Source organism: Paroedura picta, chromosome 14, assembly GCF_049243985.1.
Source record: "Paroedura picta isolate Pp20150507F chromosome 14, Ppicta_v3.0, whole genome shotgun sequence".
Classification (NCBI taxonomy): domain Eukaryota; kingdom Metazoa; phylum Chordata; class Lepidosauria; order Squamata; family Gekkonidae; genus Paroedura; species Paroedura picta.
In genome coordinates, this window is record NC_135382.1 from 23,458,367 (window position 1) to 23,485,056 (window position 26,690).

A 26,690-nucleotide genomic window follows, 5' to 3' on the forward strand; every position below is an offset into this window, starting at 1 on the left:
CGATGCTAGGATTATGCAGAAATAAGCCATCCGATACTTAGTGGCAATGCCCAAGACACTTAATAGCTTTTCAGTGGGAGATTTGTCAAAACTGCTACCTTCCAATGCTCTTGTTATTCTGTTTTAGTTGTGGCAGACATTTGCTGGGATGACTGCGCAATTCTCATGACAACAACAACATCAGGGAGAAAGCCTTTACCTACTGTTCTCTCGGCTTCTGGCAATCAGCTTTACCACTGTGGTCCAAAGATAAGTGTTTCACATTCCCTAATAAGATGCCTTGGCCTGACTCTTGCATTGGGGGATGAGGTGGCTTGCATTCAAGGCAGTTTTGCCAGTTCTGCTGTGCAACCAAGCCAGTAGTCCTTCCAGTAATAATCATCATAATAATTAATGTTATTAATTATATTTGTATACTGCCCTCCTCTGAGGCTCCCAGTGGGGATGGGGGATGTCCCACACCCAGATACCGCTGTCCACTGTGATTCTAAGTAATGTAGCCTTGTGTACTTACAGGAAATTCCTACTGGAAGCCAGTAAGGGTAGCTCTAGGAATGGTCAGGAACATGTTGGTCTTATCATAGGGCTTCCAGCAATTCCTAGAGCTCTCCTTTGTCACTCCCAGTAAGTACACAAACATTCCGTTTAAAAAAATTCTTCCACAACGCTATGCCTCCCCCACAACTCTCCTGCAGGCTGCCAGACACACCACGGTCCATCACTCCCTGCCTTCCTAAGTGACACAATTCAACCACTTTGGGGACACATGTTTCTTTGCCACGTAATTAGCTCTTTGCTAATTAACTGTAGCAAGACATATAAGGAGTGGCAGGAACAATTTAATTACGCCTCCATCAAAGTAAAACTGCTTGGAAAAAAATATATGACACAACACCCCCTTAAAACATTCTGGGTAAACTTTTTCCTTATTAAAACAGTTGCCTTATATTAAAATAACTTTCACAGGAGTGATAAAGAATGATTCACTTAAGCAGTCGCGTTGTAGAAAGGGGCTGGAAAATGTGGGGAGATGCCCCAAAACTACACCTACAACACAAGCCACGTTTAGCAACGGTTCTTTACAAAGCACCTAAAATCACCAAGTATTATTGAAAAATCAGACTGTTCCTCATGACTAGTTTATTAGACTGGGCAGCCCAAAACTGTATTGATAACACAAATGAAAAAAAAATCAATCACATGGATAAAAACCTCAATAAAGAGACATATTTTGGCCTTGTGCCTGGAAGACATTAAGGTAGGTGGCAGGCAAGCCTCAATGGTGAGGGGATTCCAAAAGTGAGGTGCCACCACTGAAAAGGCCTTGGCTCTAGTCAACAATGGCCTCACTGTGAATGGGGCACATTGACCGTTTATGCACTGGAGGTTTCATGCCGAGCTGCAGGCTGGAGTTTTAGTCATGGCAGGTTGTCCCACCTCTTCCTGCACCTGCACGGGGGAGCATTTGGCTTGGAGCACGTCGTCTGCCCCTGATTTGTGCTCCTGCACAGGAGCTGGGGCAGTGAAGTTCCCAGTGCATAAACAGTTATTTGCTGTCTCCTGCCCCTAAAGTAAAGAATTCTAAAGTTTTCAGTGATTTTTTTATCCAAGGAGTTCTGGGTGGGAGTGCCCCACCAGCATTTTTTAATCCTGTGGGGTAGCCCAGGCTGAGAGTAACTGACCTAGCAGCTACCAGCGTCACGTCCGAATGAGGATCGGAAACAGAACCTCCCCAGCCTTATTCCATCTCTCCAGCCCTGTCACGTTGGTGAAGACAGCCGGAAATCCTCTGAGATCTCCTTCTTCTTCACAAAGCTACAGTTTTAGGAGCCCTGGAATGAAAGGGCAATAGAACGACTGAACGGACAGCGATGTATTCAAATTGCAACGCAGCTGTAGACCAGTTTATTAGATAAAACAAGAAAGCGTATCCCATTTCAATAATATGACCCATTTCAATCAAACGTATTCTACCCAGCCTCCAAAGGCCCAACAATATGCAAAATGCCCATGTACATCTGGCACTTGAAAATGCCATGGGCTAATGTGTACCCCCCCCTCTCCCCCCTCCCAAATCTCTACCTCAAACAGCTCATGGAAGCAGCAAACACATGATCGAGAAAGAGAGCTTTTTCAAAAATAGGGCAAACTTTCCGGATGGTTCCCCCATGCTGGCAGTTCTTTGCCTGAAAGTCTTTTTTCATGCCAGGGTCATGGCTCTTTCCTTGTCCTTTCCAATCTGGAGGCAGGCCAGGCCCTAGCTGCAAAGTTGTAAATGCCGCCTCCACCTCCCACGGCTAACTCCGGCAGTGTTCTGACCTCCCTGCCGAATCCTAGCAGCGGCTACATCTCTCTCAGACTGTCCATTCAAGTCTCCCCCCGCCCCCCCCCCCGGCTTTCATTCCGTGTCGCGTTATTCTGTGTAAAGCGATCGTCTAAAAATAGACAAGGCAAAAATAAAACCACACGTTTTCCAAGACTGTGTTCATAGACTCTCCGACAGGAAGGCCATTGAACTGCAAACCTTAGCAGTGTGGACTCTTAAACCCAATGGGGCAGCCAAAAATGACACTGGCTGTCAAAAAATCCAAGGCACGTTTTTCAGACTCTGGGCCAAATAGTATGTGACTATGTCATGCATTTAACAGTGCTCCGAGCTCTCCAGCCGTCCGCATTAAAACACACGCACAAAAAAGAGTTCCATGAAGAGGGAATTTAAGGTCAAATCAGAGCAACAGGAGGCTATGCCTCTACAACTATGTTGTCCTCTTTGTGTGTAAATCAAGGTGTTCCACTTTCAACCCCAAACTAAATGAGATGGAAAGATGAGCACAAAAATCCTCCTTCCCTCCCTCCCTTCCCCATCACACCTGGCTGGGTTGCTTCAGGCTGCGTACAGAAGTAACAAATCTTTATGAATTGTTATGCAAAGGAGACCTGGGAAATCCACTGGCTCACTGCGTCTATCTTCCTCTGGCACTCAACACAGAGAAGGAAGAATTTTCGATTTTCATCACAACTGGCCAAACAAACAAACCAGTGCTGAACACATATTTTTATTCCCCGAGATCTAAGCAAGGGAAAGAGCTGTCAGGGGAGCTCAGGAGCTTTTGAAGATTTGGACCAGCAACAATAAATGATGCCATTTTGTTACATTAAAATAAGCTAGAGGGGTTATGCAGAGGAAAGAACCATTTAGAAATCCATGTCCTCCAAAATCCTGAAAGCTTCTGACATGACAATGTCCAGTGCTTATTCCACTAAGTGGTTTGTTAGACTATTTTGGCCCACGTATGGGGAGCGAGTGAGCAGATTTTTGCACCTTCCTGCCTACATTTAGCACCATTATACCCCCCTCGCCCATCTCTCTCTCTCTCACGGCATGCTTTTTGCTGGCTAAGTTAGTAGACACATCACTATAGTGTCATTCCTTCTTTTAAAAAACCTGCAAACCTGGTGGCAATGGGGAATTGGCAGATGTGAGCAATTATCACAGGAAATACCTTCGTGTGGAATCTCTGCTGCTGTCCACAGAAGCAGAATAGCCACTCATCTCCATGTGGCAACTGCCACAGGCTTGTCCCACTGCCCACGGCAAAAAAGAATCCAGCACCTACTCATCCCCTCTTGGAGCAATTTTTAAAATGCAGAATCCCCCCCCTTTTTTTTTGAATTAAATAGCATATGACTGTAAATTCCTCCAAAAGTGGGGGAAAGCTTTGCATGCAAGAGTTTACCCTCCTCACCTCTGCCACCACATTATGGTTGTCCATGGTCCCCTCAAGTCTTTCTCCTTCACTGTCAGAGGGCTCAGTTGCCTTGGGGGAGGGTACTCCCCCGGAATTCCTATTCCCCCCCCCTTTGTGGGATTCTCCCCTTCCTCCCAAAAAACCCTAGAGGACAGAGATTCACACATTTTACAAACATTGGTATCAACTGACAGCCCAAAATACTGTCCTCAGGCGATGAAAGCCAAGTGGAAAAGAAACAGCAGGAAAGAGGTGGGTCAAACTGAGGTATCTTGTGGTGGAGAACCACAGAAATCAGGGTGCAGATGCCCCAAATCCTAAACTCTGATCTGGAACCAACTTCCAATATTAACAGCAGAAAGCTGCTTGTCAGGCCAAAGACAAGCCAAGGGCACCAGCTTGAAGGAAACCAGTGCTATCTGGCATCTTACCTCTGTCCATTTCTCATTTACTTCCGTAAATAAGACACAGAAGGGGTCGGATTTAGACGTCACATCTCTGTCCAGGAGGTTTTGGCCACACACAGACAATTCCACTTTGCAGACGCAGTACTGGGGCCCCACCGGCCCAGAAGGAGCTGGGCTTATGGTGTACGCCATCGACTCAGGCAGCAGCAGAAGTTCCCGACAATCTGCAGGAGACAAAAAGGAGCAGGAAACAAAGAAAGAAAGAAGGTAAGAGATGCCTTCTGTTTTAGCCCTGGCTCCGGACTGGTAGAACGGCTCTTCCTGATGAGATCAGGCCCTCTGGGACCTTAAACAGTTCCAGGGAGCCTGTAAGACAGAGTTGTTCTGCCAGGCCTACGGTTGACAGCAAATGAGATCAAGCAGATACTGGTCTCCCTATCTGAACATCCACCCACCTAAAGGAAACTTTCCACACTCTTTGTCCCTTCAGGATACAAGCTTAATTGAAGAGATAGAGGCTTTTAAGAATTTCAAAACCTGATTTGAATCGGATTTCTGATCTTACTATAGGATTGTTTCCCTATGAATGTGTAGCGAGTGTTTTAAAAACCTGTTGTTGCTCACCCTGAAATGTCTGGGGAAGGGTGGGTTATAAAAATAAAATGATGATGATGAAATGGCAGAGCACATGTTTAGTTTATTTTTTTATTTATATACCGCCGCTCTTCCAGTGATCTCACAGCAGTTCACAACAATAAAGCACTAAAACACAATAAAACTCACAAAATCACCCCTCACAACAACAACAACAACAACAACAACAACAACAAGCAGCTGGCCCTCATATGTTAAGCAACTCTAATTACCCAATCCCCTCCCTTGCCCCAGGAGTTGATATAATAGCCAAAAGCATGAGCAAAGAAGCTCTCCATGCCTTTCCAAGCTCATCAGGTGGCCTCTGACAAATGATCACAATATAGGCCTACCTTACAGGGCTGTTGTGAAGAGTACTGAAATAATGGATCAGTGCCATGAAAACAAGCATGGGAAGCTTAGTATTCACTCTTCCCTGAGACACTAGTTAATTATTTGCTGGGTTCTGACAGGGTCCCCCAACCTGTAGGCACTTCAGGAATTTTAAGAAAAGGTAGTGGGCAGGGCACTAAAATTGCCACGGAGGAAAAAAATGTCAAGACGTTCCAAGCCAAGTATCCTCCTGGGACAAAGGCAGCCGAACAACTGCTCCACGTGGACCCAAAGGCGATACCACTTGGGCTCTTCTGAAGAGCTTTCTATAGAAAATAAAGGACTGGGGTTTGTTTTGCAGAGACAGCAATGGAGGGCACATACTGGATGCTGCCAGGATGCTCATGGGCACCAGCTACACCTTCCCCCGCTGGTTCTCAAAACAAGGTCGCCTTTACATCCGGACTCATCCAACGCATAGGACGTATTTTCAATCCTTTAAACACAACTGCTAAGCATGTTTTCACACATTACACAAGACCAAGGAGTTCCGCCACTAAATCTGCATTTGATAGGTGAGCCAACCAGTCTCGGCTTTGTATAATACACCTGTTTGCAGGTCTGTGAATGGAAAGCACAGGTCTGACACTGTAAGGTCCACACGCCCGAGAATGAACCACACAAAGAAGCCCTAAGGATTCCCATTGCTCTTCCAAGGAGTGGCTTCCCATCTTCTTGGTTTTAGACAGTAATCACAACCGGAAGCAAGGCAAGAGGGGTGGGGAGGGGGAGACAGGTGCCTTTGCCTGCCGCAGCCAAGTGGGCTGTGTAGATCGTTCAGCCATCTGGACCGGCAGAAGAGACCAGAGGCAGTAATCACCCCATCTCGCAGGTCATCCGAGATCTGTTTTATATCTTCATCTTTGCAACAGAGGGACAGCTGGAAGAACCTTTATACTATGGTTCCCAGGGCTGCTGCCGCCTCCGGCGTAAAACTTTAAGCATCATCTTTCCCCAGTTCACTGAACCATGTGTTCTTCCATATGGCTGAGCATTAAAAACCTGATTTAGATTCTTTCTATTTGGCAAAAGGCATGAATGGCCAAAAGCACACGTACTCCCTGACTGACACACTCACAAACTCACTCCCTCATTCTCTCTCCCACCCAACCACACAGCTGTTGACAGCTGTAGGCTTCATCCACTTAAGGGTCAGTGATTTATTCAAACTTCCCTCCAACCACTCAGCACAGCCCCCCCCCCCCTTATAATTTGAGTCTCTTTGCCAACGGAGAGTTGTCATTCCCAGGGTTTATCTGGGAGAAAAGGCTTGAGAGACTGAGCAACAGAAATCGCCTTCCCTTCCTCTCCCCACAACAGGCACCCTGGGAGGTAGGTGTGGCTGAGAGAGCTCTGACAGGACGGCTCAGGCAGAACAGCACTATCAGGACTGTGACTGGCCCAAGGTCACCCAGCTGGCTGCATGTGGAGAAGTGGGGAATCACTTAGAAGCCACTGCTCCTAACCACTATGCCACACGGCTCTTAACCAAGACACCAAAGCAAGACTGAGAGACACTCACTCCTTCAGATATACCAAAACAGATTTCCTCAAAAGTTACTTGGGGGGGGGGGGAGACTTAGTTGCCATGAAACACTAATTAGAGTCAAGAGGCATAAGTATAGCTAAAATCGAAATGATGCGGTTGGTGATGTCTGTGAATAGCAGCAAATTGGCAGACAGACAACAAAAGAGTTAACCACAGATGTGAGAACGAAGTCTGAGTCCAGGGGCACCTTTAAGAGCAACACAGTTTAATTTGGGGTATAAGCAAGAACTGAGTGACTTAGCATGTGTAGCAAGAGATGAACCTCTGTTAAGCCCTGGGGATTCCACTGTCCTGAGAGTTGTAATAAATTTTAAAAGATCATTCTAGAGCAATCTAATTAGTATTTATGACAGCATGCCATCTTAAAATGGCATTAAAAATTATGGTTACAGTCTGGAACAATGCAATCGGCTATGCTTCCTGGAAACAGCTCTGGAAGATCGCCCCTGCTGTCTTTTGACCTGTTCCTTGTATTCAGAACCTAGAGTCAAACCTGGAGTACTGTGTGCAGTTCTGGAGGCCTCATTTCAAGAAGGACGTAGATAAAATTGAAAGGGTACAGAGGAGAGCGACGAGGATGATCTGGGGCCAAGGGACCAAGCCCTATGAAGATAGGTTGAGGGACTTGGGAATGTTCAGCCTGGAGAAAAGGAGGTTGAGAGGGGACATGATAGCCCTCTTTAAGTATTTGAAAGGTTGTCACTTGGAGGAGGGCAGGACGCTGTTCCCATTGGCTGCAGAGGAAAGGACACGCAGTAATGGGTTTAAACTACAAGTACAATGATATAGGCTTACAGTCGCCTTCCCATTCCTCTAGAACAGGGGTAGTCAACTTGTGGTCCTCCAGATGTCCATGGACTACAATTTCCATGAGCCCCTGCCAGCTTTTGCTGGCAGAGGCTCCTGGGAATTGTAGTCCATGGACATCTGGAGGACCACAGGTTGACTACCCCTGCTCTAGAAGATGAGCAAGTGAGGATGGAGTTGCTGTAGTTAGGTCTAGTGATTGTGTTGTCTGGGTGTATGCGACAGCAAAATTGGCATCTAATCTGGGTGAATTGGGAGCTCTCGTACAAGTGTCCATGTTCAAACTCAATGCTGCATTATTGTGGGTGAGAGGTTATTTGAGATGGAGGGGGCTGCCTGTGCACAAGGAAAGTTCTGCCCCCTCTCCCCAGTACCTGTGAAAGCAAACTGCCATTATCCAGGAGAGCTTGTAAGTCGCTGGTGATGTATTGAACAGTTCTGAATTGAGAGCTGTAAAGGTATCCCCTGTGCAAGCACCGGGTCATGTGTGACCCTTGAGGTGACGCCCTCCAGCGTTTTCTTGGCAGACTCAATACGGGGTGGTTTGCCAGTGCCTTCCCCAGTCATGACCGTTTATCCCCCAGCAAGCTGGGTCCTCATTTTACCGACCTCGGAAGGATGGAAGGCTGAGTCAACCTTGAGCCGGCTGCTGGGATCGAACTCCCAACCTTACGGACCTCTGCGCCACAAGAGGCTCTCTTGAGAGCTGTAGGTGACCACTAATGGCACTCTGTGATTGTCTATCACGGAGTGGTCAAACTGGGGTTCTCCAGATGTCCATGTACTACAATTCCCATGTTTCAATGCCAGCAATACGCAGGGAGGGATTCATGGGAATAGTAGTCCATGGGCATCTGGAGAGCCCCAGTTTGGCCACTCCTGTGTTTGGGGGTGTTCTGCACTTGGACCTATTCACCAGTGGATGAACATGTGCAGTAAAGCGGGCACGAAAAAATGGAGGTCCCTCAGTAAGATGGACTCTGGCACCAGTTTGAGTCCTGGAATCCAGCCTCCAAGTTTCCCCCCGACTTTTGGTTATGTTTGTAAAGGGGAGTGAGCAAAACTAGTTATACTGAGACAGATGACACAAGGGGAAAAAACGATTATGTCATTCACCACAGGATTATCCGTCAGACCTCCAATTTAGGAGCAACCTCCAGGGCTATGTTTCTACAGGCCCATTAAAGTCTCAGCATATTCCAGACTGGCATGACATGTTTCCAGCATTTAAGAAAACAAAAACATACAGCCTTAAAATAGGTAGGTCCATGCTATTTATATATCACATGCCTTCTTTTTCCATACCAAAGCCAAGCTCATATCAGCTGAACCGGCACAAACCTTAACTCTTGGTTAGAGCGATGGAGAAAGTGAGGTTAGGGTTACCAAACCCTGGCTTGGGAAATTTCTGGACATTTGGGGGCAGTGACTGAGGAGGCTGGAAGGTAGAAAGAGGAGGGAGCCCAGAGAGGGTGTGACGTGTAGAATTTGCTCTACCAGTTCATATACAAATTCCAGATTTAGTGTTCCTACTCTCCAGCATTAGAGCTCCCTCAATGTTAGAGATATGGAAGCCAAGGGAAATATTTGGGGTGGGGGATGTGTGTGTGTATTTTTCTCCATTCCTCTTCTCCAGGAAAAAATATTTCCATTGAGAAATTTGCGGGAGGTCTGGGGAGGGGGGGGGGGAAGCTCGATATGAATTTCTGTTTCCCTTGGAATTACAGAATTTTTCTTTTAAGACAAGGTTTCTCTTTGTCAAATTGTACTGTAATAAAATAGAACTGTTTTGCATAACTAGGAAAGTTTGGGGACCATGCAAATGCCTTGACAAAGACTTGAAATGGGTGAAATGCTTTTCAAGACAATGTTTTCATTACAGAAGAAGTATGGAATGAAAAAGTCTGAGGAAATTTCAGGCAGGGCTGAAAAAAATTCCTATTGATTCCCCCCCCCCTTTTGGAATGCACAAAATGTGCTAAGACAGCACAGGGAAGCAGTTTGCAAATCTCTCATTTTGAATAGGATATATTTGCAATCTTGGTTGCAGAAAAGTAAGAACACAACTCTTAGTTCGTAAGTGTCAATTTAAATTTTTTTACAGTGTTCAAAGTTATGGATTTTATGTTCCTAAAGCAGCAACATAAGCTTGTCAGGAAAGTTAGCAATGCATATATTTCAATCCCCCAATCCTGTTTTTACATCTCTTTATGAGGAGCTTCAAATCTTTGACAGACAGAAATAGAGGCTCCATTTCTGCTACGCCTTCCCTCTGTCTTGCTGTATCTGCCAGTTCTGAAATGTTTCAGAATCTTGACATTTAGCGCAAAACCCAAGCGACAGAGCAAGCCCCTTCAGCACAGCACATTTGCCCTGTGCTTTAATGCCCATCAGGCCTGCCTGTAATGCAAAGAGGACCAAGCACATACCTTGGATGCAAGGCCCGTATCGGCATCACTCGAACCAAGGCAGCTGCTACAGCCCAAGATGTCCAAGCAGGGCTCAAGGCTCCTGCCCTCCCTGCCATGAACCCTTCTCACCCCTGCTCATGAGCACTCTCTGCCAGTGCTGCCGGCACTCTTGGCTGAACATGCTGTCCCGCATTACCAGAGAAGGGTGTGCCGGTGGTACACACCAGCAGCAGCTCTTCTGGCCTCTGGGGAGCCACAGAGAAAGTGCTGTGGATGCTGCAGAGCTGGGGTAGTCAACCTGTGGTCCTCCAGATGTCCATGGGCTACAATTCCCATGAGCCCCTGCCAGCGTTTGCTGGCAGGGGCTCATGGGAATTGTAGCCCATGGACATCTGGAGGACCACAGGTTGACTACCTCTGCTGCAGAGGATTATGAGCAAGAGAGGTGGGATGGGAGGGCTCACAAGCAGGTGGAGGATCACAGCTCAGAAGGGCATGGCTTGAAGCCTCACACCTTCCAGGCTAGGCCAACACTGCCCTGCCATGCTCCCCCATGTGCATCAGGAGCGGTGGGGAATGCACTCGAGCCCACATCTGCCAACAATGCAAATAGGTTCAGAGACAAGAGTCATCATGGTGCACCACGGAAGCTGTATCTGCTCAGGATCACCCCAGAGCATTATTTCTCCTCTTTCAGGACACTCCACTGTGCCACGGGCTCAATACACTGCCAGAGCAGCAAGAGCATTAGGGCAGGGGGTAGTCAACCTGTGGTCCTCCAGCATTTGCTGGCAGGGGCTCGTGGGAATTGTAGTCCATGAACATCTGGAGCACCACAGGTTGACTACCCCTGCATAAGGGCACATCAAGTGCACATTCTGAAGAATGAATAAGGAGCGATGCAGCATGTACCATTCCTTCCCCCTTTCCACCAGTCACTACTAAGTGTTGAGACCTCAAGGCCATCCTTCTTGACCTCCCCTCACAATTTACCTGCAAGGCTACATCATCCCCCCAGTCAAATTCCTTTAAACACTGTGCTTAAGGAAAGGAGAAAATTAAGCTAAGAGATGTCGTTCTTTTATAAAACAGTGTTTTTTTCAGATCTGCCAGGCTGCACCTGGCTTTAATAACAGACTCCCAGCTGGCCAGCTCTCTTTCTTAGTCATGCATGTGGCAGAATCCACCAAGCACCCCCCCCCCCATACACACATATTCTGGTAGGAGAACTATTGGGGTTTGCATGTATTTTCTTTGTGGCACAGAAATCCATGCCACCAGAACCAAATAGCCAGCAGTGCTGCAAGAAATGGTTGGTCTCTCCTACTACGTGGGAAAACTGAGGTTTCCGGAAAACAACTGGCTGTGCTCAAAGAACACACATGCCCACTCCCGCGCTGAGTTTAGACAGTTTTGCGTTTGAAGAAAAAAAAGACACAAATCACACATACAGTGAAGTAAACAAACCAGATTTGGGAAAGATCACATGGGGGTAGAGGAATAACACAGAAAGGGGATGAACAGAGGATAATGTCACGAGGACCCTTCCAAAAACTGTGTGGCTGGAAAGAAGCCAAGCCATGACATGTGTGTGGAAACAGCTACACATCCAGTCCCACCCTACTCTGAATTTGAACTCTGACCTGGATGGCCCTGATAACCCACTCTTGTCAAATTGTGGGAACTGAGCAGAGTTAGCCCTGGTTGAAACTTGGATGGGAGACAATGAAATCCTCTTGTAGAAACAAGCCATGGCAAAGCACCTCTATTTGTCTCTTGCTTTTAAAACCCTGCAGGCTTACCCTAGGTCAGCTGTGGAAGGGACTTTTGGTTTTGGGTCACCTCTGAGCTCGGCCTCGTTGGTGTTCCAAGATGGGGGTGGAAAGCGCCACCAACCTCTTCGAACGTCCACGAGGCTGACTTCAGAAGTAACGCAAAAGCCAAAGGCTACCTCCAAATCCACTCTAAAGAGTCCCAATTTAGTTTCCATGATATGCAAGCAGTAGAGACACTGCCCACTTGGACATTAGTCGTTTGCGACATTATCCCTGCAAGTGGGGCTCATACATACTTCAGAACTGGTACCTTTTGATCATAATGCTATAGAATGATAGCCGGACGAGACATGTGAGAGAGCAACAGAATTGTGAATAAAGTGTCTAAAAAACACAAGGAAGAGAACAGCTGTGAGGAGGAGCCAGAGTTGGCAGCCAGCTCAAAATAGCGGCAGGTGTGACACTTGGACCAAATACCTGTTTAAGACCCCAGGAAGCAGACTTCAGAAAAGACCCCGCCCACGTCTCTGGGTAGCCGTCCTAGGCCAGAGGCTCAGGGGAAGAAGCTTCATTATGCCAGGAACTTAGAACAGTAAGATGAATTAAAGGGAACCACAGCAAGAAGTCACAAATCAGAATAGCAGTAGTGAATTGCTGTAAAGCAAACACATGGAATGGGGAAAAGAACAACCATTAAACAATGTTTGTTAAACAAGTGTCCAAAGCAGTATAATTGACAAAAGTGAAAAGAGAATATAAAGACGTAAATGTTACAAAAGACTCAACATCACAATATCCAAGCAAACTGCTCTGATACAACCCAGATTAATACTTATGTCTTTCTGCACAGGCTTTGCAGCAGAGCCGTTTCTTTGGATATTGTGACGCAAGTCTTTCGCCGTCCTTCCGTCTTGCAATACTTGTTTGATAAACGTTGTTTAATGGCTGTTCTTTACCGCACTCCACGAGATACCTTTACAGCAATTTACTATGGCTATTCTGATTTAGGAACTTGAAGCAGAGCATCCTTTACAAACTTGAAGCAATTCCCCCCCCCCTCAGTGCCTTACAAATAGCTGGAGCTTTAACTATGTTGTTCTAAAGAGCTGCGTTTCAGATGTTTAAAACAGCAACCTGATTGCGACAGCAATCAAATAAAAACACAAACACAAACACACACACTAGTGCAAGTAACAAGAAACATCAATGTGGTCTCGGTGGAAAGAGACAAGATTGCAGCAGCAATCAAATAGCAAACAAAACACTCACTAGTGGAAGTAACAAGAAGCATCGATATGGTCTCCTTTGTGGAGACAAGCTTGTAGACTTAACTATAAAGAAGCCCTCAAAGGTTGCTCCGGCATTGAAGATACAAACTTCATTGTCTCTGCTGGAACAACACCGGGGGGGGGGGGGGGCATGAAGACACCAACCAAGATTTATTCAGGGCGTGAGCTTTCGAGTGCAAGCACTCTTCCCCAGACTATGATCTTCTTACGTGACAGGGAATAAATCTTGGTTGGTCTTAAACAGGGGTAGTCAAACTGTGGCCCTCCAGATGTCCATGGACTACAATTCCCAGGAGCCCCTGCCAGCATTCGCTGGCAGGGGCTCGTGGGAATTGTAGTCCATGGACATCTGGAGGGCTGCAGTTTGACTACCCCTGGTCTTAAAGGTGCTACTGGACTCTGATTTTATTGTGCTACTTCAGACCAACACGGCTACCCACTTGAATCTACCAGAACTTAAGACCTTTTCACTGCCACATGCTAACGCCGCTGTTCCTTTGGAAGCAAAGGTTCCCAGGACTCACCTTCAATCTCAATGGACTTTTGCAGGCTAAAGATGGAGCACATCCTGACTCCTTGGGGGCCGCCAAAGAGGCTTTAGGTGGCAACAGAGCTGGTAGGCAGGAGGTTACCTGCCAAAGTGTGCCTTTGAAGAAGAAGCTTCGTACAAGTCAGGGAAGAAAGATAGGGGGGGGGGTGCTTGGGATGGTTTTCAATATGTAATTAAGGAAAAGTAAACCTTGCTCAGTGGAAACGCTGAGTTACAGCGTTCAAGGGGATAATCACCGTTTGTGGCCGGCCAACACGGAGTTTTCGGCAGTACTAATAACACACCACATGCCTGAATGCAGATGTGGTTGTCGCTAAAGGTCCTATATTTGACTGGCTAGTGTAGCGATGCTGAAAGCTACTCAGCCGTCTGCTCCTTCCTTACTACAGGACCAAGGACCAGTTAACACAATTGACCCAGTCAAAGGAGACAACTCTTCTTGGGTTGTCCCACTCCAAGAGAGGAGGCCGAAATGCCCAAGCAGCAACTGTGGAGGAAGGTGCTACTAACTCAGCTGCCTTAGCACTTGATAAAGCATGAAGAGGAACAATAGTACCTCAGCCAGCTGTGCTGCAGGCCCAGTCAGGATCAGAAGAAGAAGAGTTGGTTCTTATATGCCGCTTTTCTCTACCCGAAGGAGGCTCAAAGCACCTTCCCTTTCCTCTCCCCACAACAGGCACCCTGTGGGGTGGGTGAGGCTGAGAGAGCCCTGATATTATTGCCCGGTCAGAACAATTTTATCAGTGCTGTGGAGAGCCCAAGGTCACCCAGCTGGCTGCATGTGGGGGAGCGCAGAATCGAACCTGGCATGCCAGATTAGAAGTCCGCACTCCTAACCACTACACCAAACTGGCTCGTCAGGCCTTTGCAGCATAGCCGAAATTCTCCTGTGGGCTGTACACCTATCAGAAGATAGCCAAATCGATGGAGGACAAGCAGACTTTCATGCAGGCTGGCAAAGTTCAGGGAGGGGGGGCAGATCCATATAGACCAGCCTTTCTCAACATTTTGTCTTCTTCTTCAGGCTTCGAGAAATCCCAAAAGTGGCACAATCATGCAGAATATGTTTGCGAAGCATAGCTGTGCACACGCTTACCTGGGGCACCGCCCCTTCCCACCCCCTCCAGGCCCATCATTGGCCATTGGAGACGGGTGGGTGTGTCAACATGACCAAATATGGTCATTTCACCTGATATTTTAAAATATATTCAAAATTAGGTAACTCCCACCTATTCAGGAAACCCTTCCAGGGCCATCAAGGAAACCTGATATAGAAAGCATGCTATAGATAGATCAATTAATAATATGAACTGAGTACTCTTGACAGCCCCACAAAAGATCCAGATCAGCACAGCGCATGATTTAAAAAAGGGAAACAGGTTGTTTAGGCCATGAAAGGGCAAGGCCTTCAAAAGTCCTTTCAAGAAGAAAAGAACTGACTTTCAAGAAGTTAAGTATCAGTGTGTCATCTTGTTATTCCTGTTTCAAAGTACCCTGCATACCATGGAAACTAGGGCTGGAGATGTTTCCATAAATTCTCTCGCTCGTTCAAGATATCAGAACGGCACTAGCAATAAGCCACAGCAAGGAACGTTTTCTGTGCCTCTGACGCTATCCAACCAAATCAGACACCCTGCTGCCCATCCCTAGGTCTGCATTTTAAAGCCTCGTCCACATTAGGCTGGTTGGGAGTCATCTCCCAGGCAAAAGGAATGCCCAGACATTCCAGTAAAGCCCCTGTTCTAAGAAGAGACCACTCAGCTGGCCACGCCTTTATGGCCGATGACCAAGAGAGCTCCTGTGACTAATGCTACAAAGCAGCCAGCCTGCCTCCCCTCCGTAACAACCAGTCAGATTAAACAAGAAATGAGGCATCATCGCTTTGCATGGATCTCTGCCCCATAAAACAACAGCCAAGCAGAGCAGGAAGGAAATACTCAGTGCAAGAACAGAACTGTGATCCTTTCCCTGCATTGTTGCCCAACACCAGACAGCTAGAACTAGGCGCTTCTTCCTCCACCAGCACAGCGATCAGTTAACTTGCGGAAACAGGACTGTTTTCACGACACTGATTCCTTGCAGCCAAAGTAATGGCACAGATCTCTCCTGCCCTGGGAAGACACAATCTCCCAATCTGCAGGTTCTCCTGTGAATTGTGGGGAACTGGCACCAGAGTAACAGTAACAAAGGCAGCTGTTTGCACGTGCCCCATTCATGCATGGTAATTCATGGCTACAAAGATGCCAGTGGTTTCCATGCAAAAAACGAGCCCAGGTTGGCTCTTGGGGGCATCTGTACGAGCCTCCTTGAGCCTGGCGTTCTGCAAGGAGACGGCATTCATGACTAGGGCAGAAGGCAGATGCACCCTCCTCTCGCTGGTTCAGCAGACCAGATGGAGGACTGGGTCTTTGTGAAGTTCAAGGCGTGGGTGTCGGGACGCTTGCTTTGCCCTCCACTTCCAGTGCCAACGTCTTCAGCTCTCCCCAGGCTGTTCTAGAACGGTTGAGAAAGGCCACAGTTCCCCCACAGCTCACATATTGATGCATCTTAGATGCAGGGGGCTGCCATCATTCACAGTGGGATAATGTTTGGAGTAGTTTCCCTGAGTTAATTTCTCGTTCTCTCTCTCTTTCTGGCATCAGCCACACACACAGGCTCAAGCTCCACGTAACGGCCATTCCCCCACCCTTCCAAAGGGAAGCCGCCTTCACAAGCCGTAAGCGGGAACTCAGTCCGGCGACATAAACAGAGGCTGCTTTCAATCCTTCCTTGAGGTCCTTTTCAATTTAATGTCTCATAAACATGCGCGATTTAGCCCACTCTGGATGGTAATGGGAAGCAGATTCCCAGCCCCCCACCATGCTTTGGCGCATCACCCGCATTTTCCTGGTCTTTCCTATGACTCTTTCTAAACAGGCTTCTCTGCGATGTTTTGGGAATGATAATAAAACTGAGCAGATTGTCACGTGGACGAGAAAGCCCAGTTTCCCCTGGGACCATGCCCAGCAGCCGTTTTTTTGCTTCTCAAGTCCCTGGGTAGCCACACCTGCACCTGGGAAATTTGGGAGCTTTTGGAGGTGGGGGTAATGGAGGAAATGGCTGCTTTGGAAGGAAGACGTATTCTTATTATTATTTGGACTTATTACCCGCCACTAGAGCCTCTTGTGGCGCAGAGTGGTAAGGCAGCAGACATGCAGTCTGAAGCTCTGCCCATGAGGTTGGGAGTTCGATCCCGACAGCCGGCTCAAGGTTGACACAGCCTTCCATCCTTCCGAGGTCAGTAAAATGAGGACCCAGCTTGCTGGGGAAGGCACTGGCAAACCACCCCGTATTGAGTCTGCCATGAAAACACTAGAGGGCGTCACCCCAAGGGTCAGACATGACCCGGTGCTTGCACAGGGGATACCTTTACCTGCAACGTGCACAGGGGATGCCTTTACCTTTACCCGCCACTATCACACAGCGACTTGTGGTGGGTTACGATAAAAATAGGGCATTAGACTCAGTTGTGAACCCACCCCAAGCCCTGCCCTATCCAGGCTTCAACCCCCCCCCCCAAAATCTCTAACCCAGAGCTGGCAACCCTGAAAACTGACCAGCTTGTGGACTTAGTTGCTGTGGGATCAGGTGAGAGCCACGGTTTTGCATGGATGCAATGAGTTCATAGAAGAGAGGGCCACGGTATCTGTTACCCACGACAACTAGATGGGTCCCCATGTCTAGAGGCAGCAAGGCTTGAGTTAAGCAACGTCGAGGGCAGGCTTCATTGCCATGCTTGTCTGACTGTCTTCCGGGGTATCTGACTGGCCACTGCATGGAACAGGACGGTCAAATGGATGGGCCACCGGCTGCACACATAGTCATAGTCTTATCAGGACAAACTGCTCCATCCAGTTCTGTTCACACCCTATGAGCCACACAATGGAAACCAGCTCTGATTTCACCACAAAGGCAAGTCAGCAGAGGAACTCCACCCAAGGTTTGCTGGAAAAAAAATCTTATCTAGTTATTTAGAACACTTCAGACAATGAAGCAAAGAATAAACCACACCAATGAAAACATATCCATAAAAGAAGCCAAGTTAAAATTTAAAACCATACTAATCAAAACAGCCAATAAAAGCAATTCCGGGCATAATGTGCATATAACATAAAGTATATAAGGGAAAGCTGCCAACCTCCTGGAAGGGGCTGGACTTCTCCCAAAATTATGCAAGTCTCCAAACGATGGAGATCAGACCCCCTGGAGAAAATGGCAACTTCAGAGGGTGAACTCTACCGCATCAAATCACTACGAAGCATCTTCCCTAAGCTCCACCCTCCCCGGCTCCCTCCACCAAATCTCTAGGAATTTACCCATCTGGAGCTGGCAACCTTAGATGCAAACACAGAACAAAACTGGAGTGCAGTAGTACCTTAAAGCAGGGGTAGTCAACCTGTGGTCCTCCAGATGTTCATGGACTACAACTCCCATGAGCCCCTGCCAGTGTTTGCACCTCTGAAAATCTGTTTGCTGGCAGGGGCTCATGGGAATTGTAGTCCATGAACATCTGGAAGACCACAGGTTGACTACCCCTGCCTTAAAGACCAGCCAAAATGGCCAGGGTGTAAAGATCTCACAAGTCAACGCCTGATTTGGCTGCTCCACCTTCATTGTATCTGATGAAGTGAGTTTTGACTCATGAAAGCTTATAACCTGGAATAGTCTATTGGTCCATCAGGGACCATAGCTCTCCTGGGAGCTCATTCCATTAAGGCCAAGACCAAAAAGGCCCTGGCCCTGGTTGAAGCCAGGCAAACCTCCTTCAGGCTGCGGACCTCCAGAAAGTTCCTACCTGCAGAGTGAAGAGCCCTGCAGGGAGCATAAGGAGACAGATGGTCCCGCAGATATGCGGGGTTCAAACCGTGGATGGCCTTAAACTGAACAGAGATATCTGGGCTCTCTCAGCATCACCCACCTCACAGGGTGTCTGTTGTGGGGAGAGGAAAGGGAAGGCGATTGTAAGCCGCTTTGAGACTCCTTTGGGTAGAGAAAAGCGGCATATAAGAACCAACTCCTTCTTAACATCAAAACCTTGAACTTAATCTGGGCTGCAACGGGCTGGATGTGGGCCCTCCAGGATTTTCCTGTGAGGACACTAGCAGCTGCATTTTGCACCGGCTGCAATTTCTGGGTCAGGGACAAGGGTAGGCCAGCGTAGAGTGAGTTCCAGAAGTCCAGTCCGGAGATGGCAAAGAAACAGGTGGGCAGCTGACTTGCTGCCTCACAGGAATGCCTCCAGGTAACATATCTGGAGTTCATGCTGTGATTACATATCTGCAACTATGACAGAAATATCCCAAGTCTCCAGCGCTCCCATTCTCCCCCCCCCCCCCGAAATTAAAGCCTACAGCATTACGCAACAACCCCGTATTAATGCTCAACAGTCATACAACATATTGCAACAGAAATACCTCCTCCTCCTTTATCTGGGATGGGGGGGGGGGACACTCTAGGTGTTTGGCCCTCAAACCTTGTTGATTCTCCTGAGTGCCCAGAGGAACAGGGAGTGTAATCTCATTAGCTGTGTTCAAAGCACCCCCTTCACCCCCGGCGCCACCATTCATATGTAGCTAAACAATGTTGGGCCCCAGCAGAGCGGGCCTTTTCTGTGCCAAAGGCTCGATGGGCATTAATAAATTAAACACATGGGTGCACACCCCCTTCTCTCCCGGGCGGCAGGTGAACGTTGTAATTAGGTTGTCGAATGCAAATCCGACGGAATGCATTTGCGAGTGCCACGCCGACACGAAAAGAACAGCCTGCGAACACCAACACGGATGCTGCCGTTTCACAAGACACGGGAGGAAGGGGAGACTGGTCCTCTGCTTCCACAGCGGGTTGACCCTTGCCTTTGCTATGCTGTTCACAAGGCATTCCTGCGCATGAATGCACCCATGTGCACCTGTGAGCCTCCGCCTATCACAACTGATGGGTAAACGTTTGACAAAATGCTTGATGAGAAGGAATACGAAACGGGAGTCAGGCAGGGGCACGACGGCAGCAGCTTAAAGGTTCCGGAGTTTGGCAAACTTAGAATGCACCCCGTTGCCTTCCCTTCAAAACATGCTTGATCTCTTTGGCACCTATGCATGCATGCACAGACTTTTCTATACGACTTCCACGCAAAGCCAAAGGCCTTGTCAGTTTCTAGGCAGCATGGAAATTTGGAAATGCTCAACTCAAAGTCATCTATTCGCGGTCACAGTACAGGCATAATACAAACAGATATCGGATTTACAAATAAGAACAGTCCAATTGTATCATCCTGAAATATAACATTAATATAGCAATTAATGAATCACTTAAAGGTGTTTGAGATTTTATCCAATATCCTCATTCGGTCTTGCCTATCAAAAGCCAAAGACAATAAAAGTGCTAAAAGGAAGCATTTGTTATGGAAATGTCTTATTTCGGTGGATACGGATTAATAGCCCATTTCTTTCTGATTACAGTAGCAAGCCAGGCAAATCTAGCGATATCTGATCTCTTGCATGTCTGATAGAAGAAGGTGTCTGACAGAAGAAGGTGTTGCTTCTTCAGAACGGTCTCTTGCAACTGTGCCTACGTCCCTCAGAAAAATATCAAATGCTTGGAGTCTCCATCTGGATACGCTTCTCAGGAGAAAAGGACTCCAGACTCAAACCATAGAGCCAGAAGGGTGGTTTATCCAATTAGATGAATCAAGGTGAAGTTACTTCTCCCTTCCTCATTCCCTTTCTCTCGCTCTAGTACATTTGTACCCTACTCTTCTGCCATGGAGCTCAGAGCAGCTAACATGCTTCTCCCTTCCTCATTTCCCCCTTTGCAACAACCCTGTGAGGTGGACAGTACTGAGAGAGACTGGCCCCAGGTCACCCAACCAGCTTCCACAGCAAGGTGGGGATCTGAGGGTCTATCAGACTGAGCCACCAGCCACTGCAGTGGTTCCACATCAGGATGTCCAAGGAAGAGTTGCGGTTTGAACCCTCCCCCTCTTCATGGGACATGCAGAACTAGCATTTCAGTGGAAGGGAGCATCCGGGGTCAGACTTCTGACCCTTGCGCTTACCTCCAGGGCAACAGAAGCCTTCAGACTGGAGGACCAGCAGAAGCCAGGGGTGGCCATACTGTGGTTCTCCAGATGTCAGTGGACTACAATTACCATGAGCCCCTGCCAGCACAGTGCTGGCAGGGGCTCATGGTAATTGTAGTCCATGGACATCTGGAGAGTCACATTCGCCACGATGCCCAGAGACATGAGGCAGGCCAAGACCTGGCCAGCAGCCAACCCTCCACTCCCCAGGACCAGCAGCAGAGGCACAAGGCAACACGGGTGACAAAGGAATAGTCAAACCCACCACAAGTCACGGCCTGTTCCCTATCTGTTGTTGGAGTCAGGAAGGCTTCTTTGGAAGGGCCATGCAGGAAACAGGCTGCAGGGGCCTCCTTTGGCCAGCAGGGGCTACAGGAGAAACCCTATAGGATTTCCCTTGGGTTAACAGGATCCCAGGCAGGCAGCTGCCCATCGGGTCTCAGACCCGCCACTCCCATAGGCCCATCCCTCGGGGCAGTGGGAGGGGGTGAAGTCAGAGTTGTCCCACCCCCAGGCAGATCTTTAAACGGTGCACCTTGGGAGAGCCAGGGAGGAAGGGTCAGACTTCACCCAAGGCAACCAGTAGGGATGCCAGCCTCCAAATGGGACCTGGTGACCTCCTGGCATTACAGCTCATCTCTAGACTACAGAGATCCGTTTCCCTGGTGAAAACTCCAACTTTGGAAGAGGGACACTCTGGCACTGAGGTCCCTGCCCTCCCCCGGATCCACCCCCAGAGCTTTAGGCATTTCGTAGCCTGGATCTAGCAAGCTTCCCCATTCCCTTCCGGTAGCCTGGGGGAATCTGGCAGCCAGGGAGAAGTTACTGGCAGGAGTGGGAGCCAAAGAGGGAACAGGGTGCTGTCAACAAATCCTTCTCACTCTTTTCTGAGGTTCTTCCCCTAAGGCAAGCCCTAGTAAAGGAAGCCTGGAGGAGACAGCCCTGGACTCTCACCCAACGTTCAGCTTACTTCCCTCTCTGATCTACTAAAAAAAACACAGTTTTTCCCTACTTCAAACTTTCATTTAGCACATTTGTCCAGTTTGCGTAACACTGGCTTTGTAGATCTTACATTTTCAATATTTAACACATTTTTTTAAATTCCACATTCTTTACCCAGCATGCATAGTTCATCCTCCCTGTCTGTTTTATTCTCACTATGACCCTTCGAAGTAGAGTCAGGTTGAGACGGGGTCCAAAGGCTGCACATTGCATTTCTCAGCAAGCCAAGATTTCAACTCCGGCCCTCCCCTAGACCCACTCAGCACTCTCACTGCTACAATCACACTTCACTTACCTGAAGCCTGAAATGATGCAGTCCTGGAAGAGCTTGCCATTCAGTTCTGCGGTGATGGCCACCTGGCCCCAAGGATTTACACCAGATATGGAGGCAGCCACCCTGAGCGGGATAGCCCGGACTAGCCGGATCTTGGGAGATCTCAGAAGCAACGCAGGTTAAGTCCTGGCTCGTATTTGGATGGGAGACCGCTAAGGAACGCCAGGGGCATGACGCAGAGGCAGGCAACGCCAACCATCCTGGAACGTCACTTGCCTTGAAAGCTCTACAGGATCCCCATAAGTCAGCAGTGACTTGATGGCAAAATGATACCAACAACAACAGAGCGAGCCGCTGCCCATCCAGCAGCAATTTAACATTGTTCACGATTCAGCGGTCCTGTCTTTCCCTTCCACGAAGACAGGGTGCTTGATTGCAGAATACCAATGCAAAGCGCTCCGTGCCGAGCAAGGTAGCACGAACTACTTGAGGAGAATCGGCTTTATGCCAAACTATTACCCGCAACGTGCAAAAGACACGTGAGACGTAATGAGATGTTCGATCCATGGGCTAGAAGTTCCTTTAAAAGAACACCTGGGAAGCTGGCAGGGATGGTAGAAGCAGTCCACACGTGCCACGACATTAAAACCGTGGACAGCAGCCCGACGGTCCGTTTGGGGGGAGATTCCCAAGGGTACATATCGCCCAAGGCTGTGTACTTTATGAGCCCCTCAATGAACCTGAATTTGAGGCACTCAGGCCAGTATTGGCTACTGGTTTTGTATTGTCCGAGGCCCATAATAAATGACTAGCTGATAACCTTCTTAGCCTGAGTGCCAACAAGCCCTGGGGCGTCACCCTACAAAGAGGCCCACAGGCCAGCAAGCGGGGCAAATGGAAGACAAGGATTGCCCTTGGCTAGACATGCTGGGGGCAAACTAAACTCCAGCAGTTCCGCCTGCCCTCCAGGGGCTTGCCTCAGTCTCCCAAGGCGGAGAACAGCTCCGGTGTTCTAAGACAGAGGTAGTCAAACTGCGGCCCTCCAGATGTCCATGGACTACAATTCCCATGAGCCCCTGCCAGCGAATGCTGGCAGGGGCTCATGGGAATTGTAGTCCATGGACATCTGGAGGGCTGCAGTTTGACTACCCCTGTATAAGAAAAATGGTTTGGTGTGCAGGGGGTCTCCTCCTCCGGTTCAAGTACTTGTCAAATCACAGCCGACTTATGGCGACCCCATAGGGCCTCCAAGGCAAGCCATGTCCACCAATTCCTTGGTGGTCTCCCATCCCAATACTAAGCAGCCCTGACCCTTTTAAGCCCTGAGATGAGACAAGATCAGGTGAGCCTGGGCCATCCAGGTCAGAGCTTATGCTCCGCTTCTGCGTATCTCCAAAGACCTACCAAGCAGCCTGCTGAAGCCACGTGCAACACAAAGCAAACAACAGCTATTATGACACCAATCTCCCATGAGAACTAACACAACAGACCATCAAAGACACAAAACATGATGTTCAGAGCACCTGAGCATCGGCTCACAGCTGCTGCCGCTGGTCCTCAGAATTCCCAAAGGACAGATATCCCCAGGGCAGCATGCGCTGGCTGTCAGGAGCTGATGGAGGTCATTCGAGGGCTCCGGAAAGCTCCACCCGACTTGCAACAACACTTTTTGGGTTCTGCTTGTTCTCCCAGTCAGCCTGATACCAGTCAGGCTGATACCAGAGAAGGGCCATGAGACTTCAGCACACAAATTGCTTCAGGAGAACCAGTTTGGGGTCGCGGTTAAGAGCAGTGGGCCTCTAATCTGGAGAACCTCCCCATTCTGCCTCCACAAACAACCAGCTGGATGATCTTGGGCCACTCAGAGTTCTCTCTGAGCCTCACCTACCTCACAAGGTGTCTGTTGTCGGAAGGGAAGGTGATTGTAAGCTGCTTTGAGACTCCTTCAGGTAGAAACAAGTGGGATATTTTAAAAACAGCTCTTTTTACAGCCTGTTCCTCCCCTGGCTGTTATCCTGAACTGAAACAGCCTGGGGGGTGGGGGGGAGGAACTACCTTGCCCACTGCAGAAGACCACGAGGCCTCTCCAGTGAGTGAGCCTTGCCGCCTTCTCCTTATCTCGCCATCCCTCCGTTGCCTGGCAGATCCTGCTCCGAGGGGAGGGAATATCTGCTGATCCTGCAGAGAAGCAAGGGCCGGAGCAGCCCCCCTTCCGACTGCAGGCAGAGCCAAGAGCCCCAGGGGCTCAGGCTCCAAGGGGTGTGCAAAGCTGTTCCCATCCAGCCTCCTGTTCTTTCCAAGCGCTCGACAGCCATGCGAAAGGCAGCCGCAAGCTACGGGAGGTGGTGCGATTTGCCTCTCTATTCAGCTCGGCAGAATGGAATCCAATTTGAATGGAGGGATTCACGTCAAAGATGATTTTAAACAGCTCCAAACGGCTACGCTTTCAGCCGGCCTGCCATTGATCTGAGTGAGTGTCTACGCACGGTTCAGATCCTGAGCAGAGAGCAAGAAGTTCAGCAGAAAAGAGAATGGAAGGGAGTGGTGGTTTCATGGGAAGGACACATTAATTGCAGCAATTTTACAGAAACGGAGGCAAAGGCGGGCTGGATTCACGGGGACGCGAGATCTCAGTGAGCAGCCGGTTTGCTAGGCACAAATGCAGTTGGAAAGGGCGACAGGTTTGCTGCCCCTCTTCATAGACCTGTTGAAATCCACCCATCTCCCGAGAAGCAGTGGCCTTCCTGCCACCTCCTTTGCCCCGACAGAGAAGAGTCGTTGGAATGGGGAGGGGGGAGGCAAGGCAATTTAACAAAGGCAATATTGCTGCAGCCTGACGTTGAGACTAAAGCCGAATCCAGCCCCCAAAAGAGTGACAGACGGTGGCATTTTTCATGGGAAAAAGAAACAGAGAGCAGACACCCCCGTGTCCCAGGAACAAATCAAATGCAGAACAAAAAAGTGCTGTGAGCAATTCTTTTCACAGCGACATATAGCAGTGGCATCTTCTTCCCCAAGTTTAAAAGGTTTGCTTTCAAATCGAGTGAATCACTGCTCCTCAGAGAACCAATTACAAAACTCAGGCAGAGATGCAACAGGCAGCTTCTTCCTCTGGGGCAGGTCCTTCCGTTACATTCTGGCATCTCTGAGTGACTGTGTAATCCTTTGCGGAGCTACTCCTGGTCTAGGGCCACCGAAATCATCGGGCTTAGGCTGGAGTAATTCTGCATAAGGTAAGTCTGGAAGGAGGCAAACTGGAACAGCAAATCACGCAGAGATACTGTGGGCAGCCTCCTTGTGGCGCACTTAGCAGCTCTTTCACAGCGCACAGTTTGGAAACAGCTGGCCCAAAGCAAAGGGTGAACGGCTCCCAAATCACTTGACCTACCTTCCAACAGTAAACAAGCAACTTCCCAATTTCTAGCTCCTGAAACAAACATTTGGAAACTGCATAATCCCTCCCAAATAAGGGAGCCCTGATTCCAGATCGATTAAATCTCTTTCACACGACGATCTGGGGAAGAGACAACAACCACAATGATCTAGGGAAGAGATTCTTAACAGGAGGCCATATGCCCACCTAAAGGGGGTGACTGGCAAATCTTGCTGGGGGGGGGGCATTCAGAACCCTGGGAGGCATTTGAGATTAGGCTAGTCTGCCTCCCCACTTGCAAGGGCTTCCGAAAACCAGTGGAAAAAACCTGTCTTATCCTGCCCACCCCACCCTCTCCTGGGCCCTTTAAATAGCAGCAGCAGCAGCAAGCAAACAGGAATGGGGCTCAGGTACAAGACAAGGGTCTTTAGGTACGAGGGGCTCTCAGAAAGGAGGCCAGAGATCCACGCCTCATATGCACGTCTGTCACAAAGAACCTCTATCAATAAAGCTGCTTTGGCTGGATTGCTGGTTTTATGCCGTAATCTGTTTTTGCTTGGGAGGCATTTGACGATAATGTTGCATACTGTGGTGGAGGGTCAGTAAAGACGCACTGATCTAGCACATGAATTAGCATTCTAGTGCTAAATCCCATGGAAGAGGGGAGGGAGGGAGAGAACGCGGGGAGCTATGGAGCAGCCAAAGATAGCCCAACGCCGCATGGTGTACATCGGATCCACTCCTCCCTTCCAGGCTCTGACCCGCATGGCCATCCCAGATCCCACGCCACCCAATGGCCGTCTGACCTCAATGCAGATTGCGGACTACCAGGCAAGGCAAAGCGATCCAATTTGGCTTCTATTAACTTTCCACCCCCTGCACCAACTAAAATTAAGCTCCCCTGTTGCGGATATAGCAGGGACTGTGTTGGGCCACTGCTCTTGACCAGGTAAAGCATCCATGTGCCCTCCCTGGTATCACAGAGACACTGATCTGGTGTTTTCACTCTCAATCAGGCTTTTCCTTTCTCCTCCCCCGTCCCCCCCCCCCCGCTTTTGTTTGTTCTCAGCATGCTAGGGTGCCATCAGCTACCAGCCAACTATGCTCTATGCCCAATTAAGCTGGTTATGCATCCTACAAACCTCATACCGGGCACACAGAGGCCTTAACACCACGACTGGGGACATGTGCCAACCTCATAAAAATGTCCAAATCTGCATCCCCTGCCCCCTTCTACAACAGCATCTAAATCCCACAGGAGACTCTCTCCTCTGGGATCCCATCCGTGCACTCAAATGCCATTCCAGGGGGGCTGGCTGCCCTTCCACTTCCACTGGGGACTCACTAAACCCAGGCCTTTCATC

At 48.8% G+C, this 26,690-nt stretch overlaps 1 protein-coding gene across 2 annotated transcripts in view; it reads right to left on the minus strand.

The window, feature by feature from the left end:
- The window catches only part of CPNE2 (copine 2), an 88,672-nt gene that overhangs the window by 59,380 nt on the left and 2,602 nt on the right, over nt 1-26,690 (minus strand). For both annotated transcript variants that reach the window (XM_077310699.1, XM_077310697.1), the window contains exon 2: nt 4,181-4,380. In XM_077310699.1, coding sequence (XP_077166814.1) covers nt 4,181-4,348 — 168 coding nt within the window. In that variant the 5' untranslated portion in view covers nt 4,349-4,380. The remainder of the gene's footprint in view (nt 1-4,180; nt 4,381-26,690) is intronic.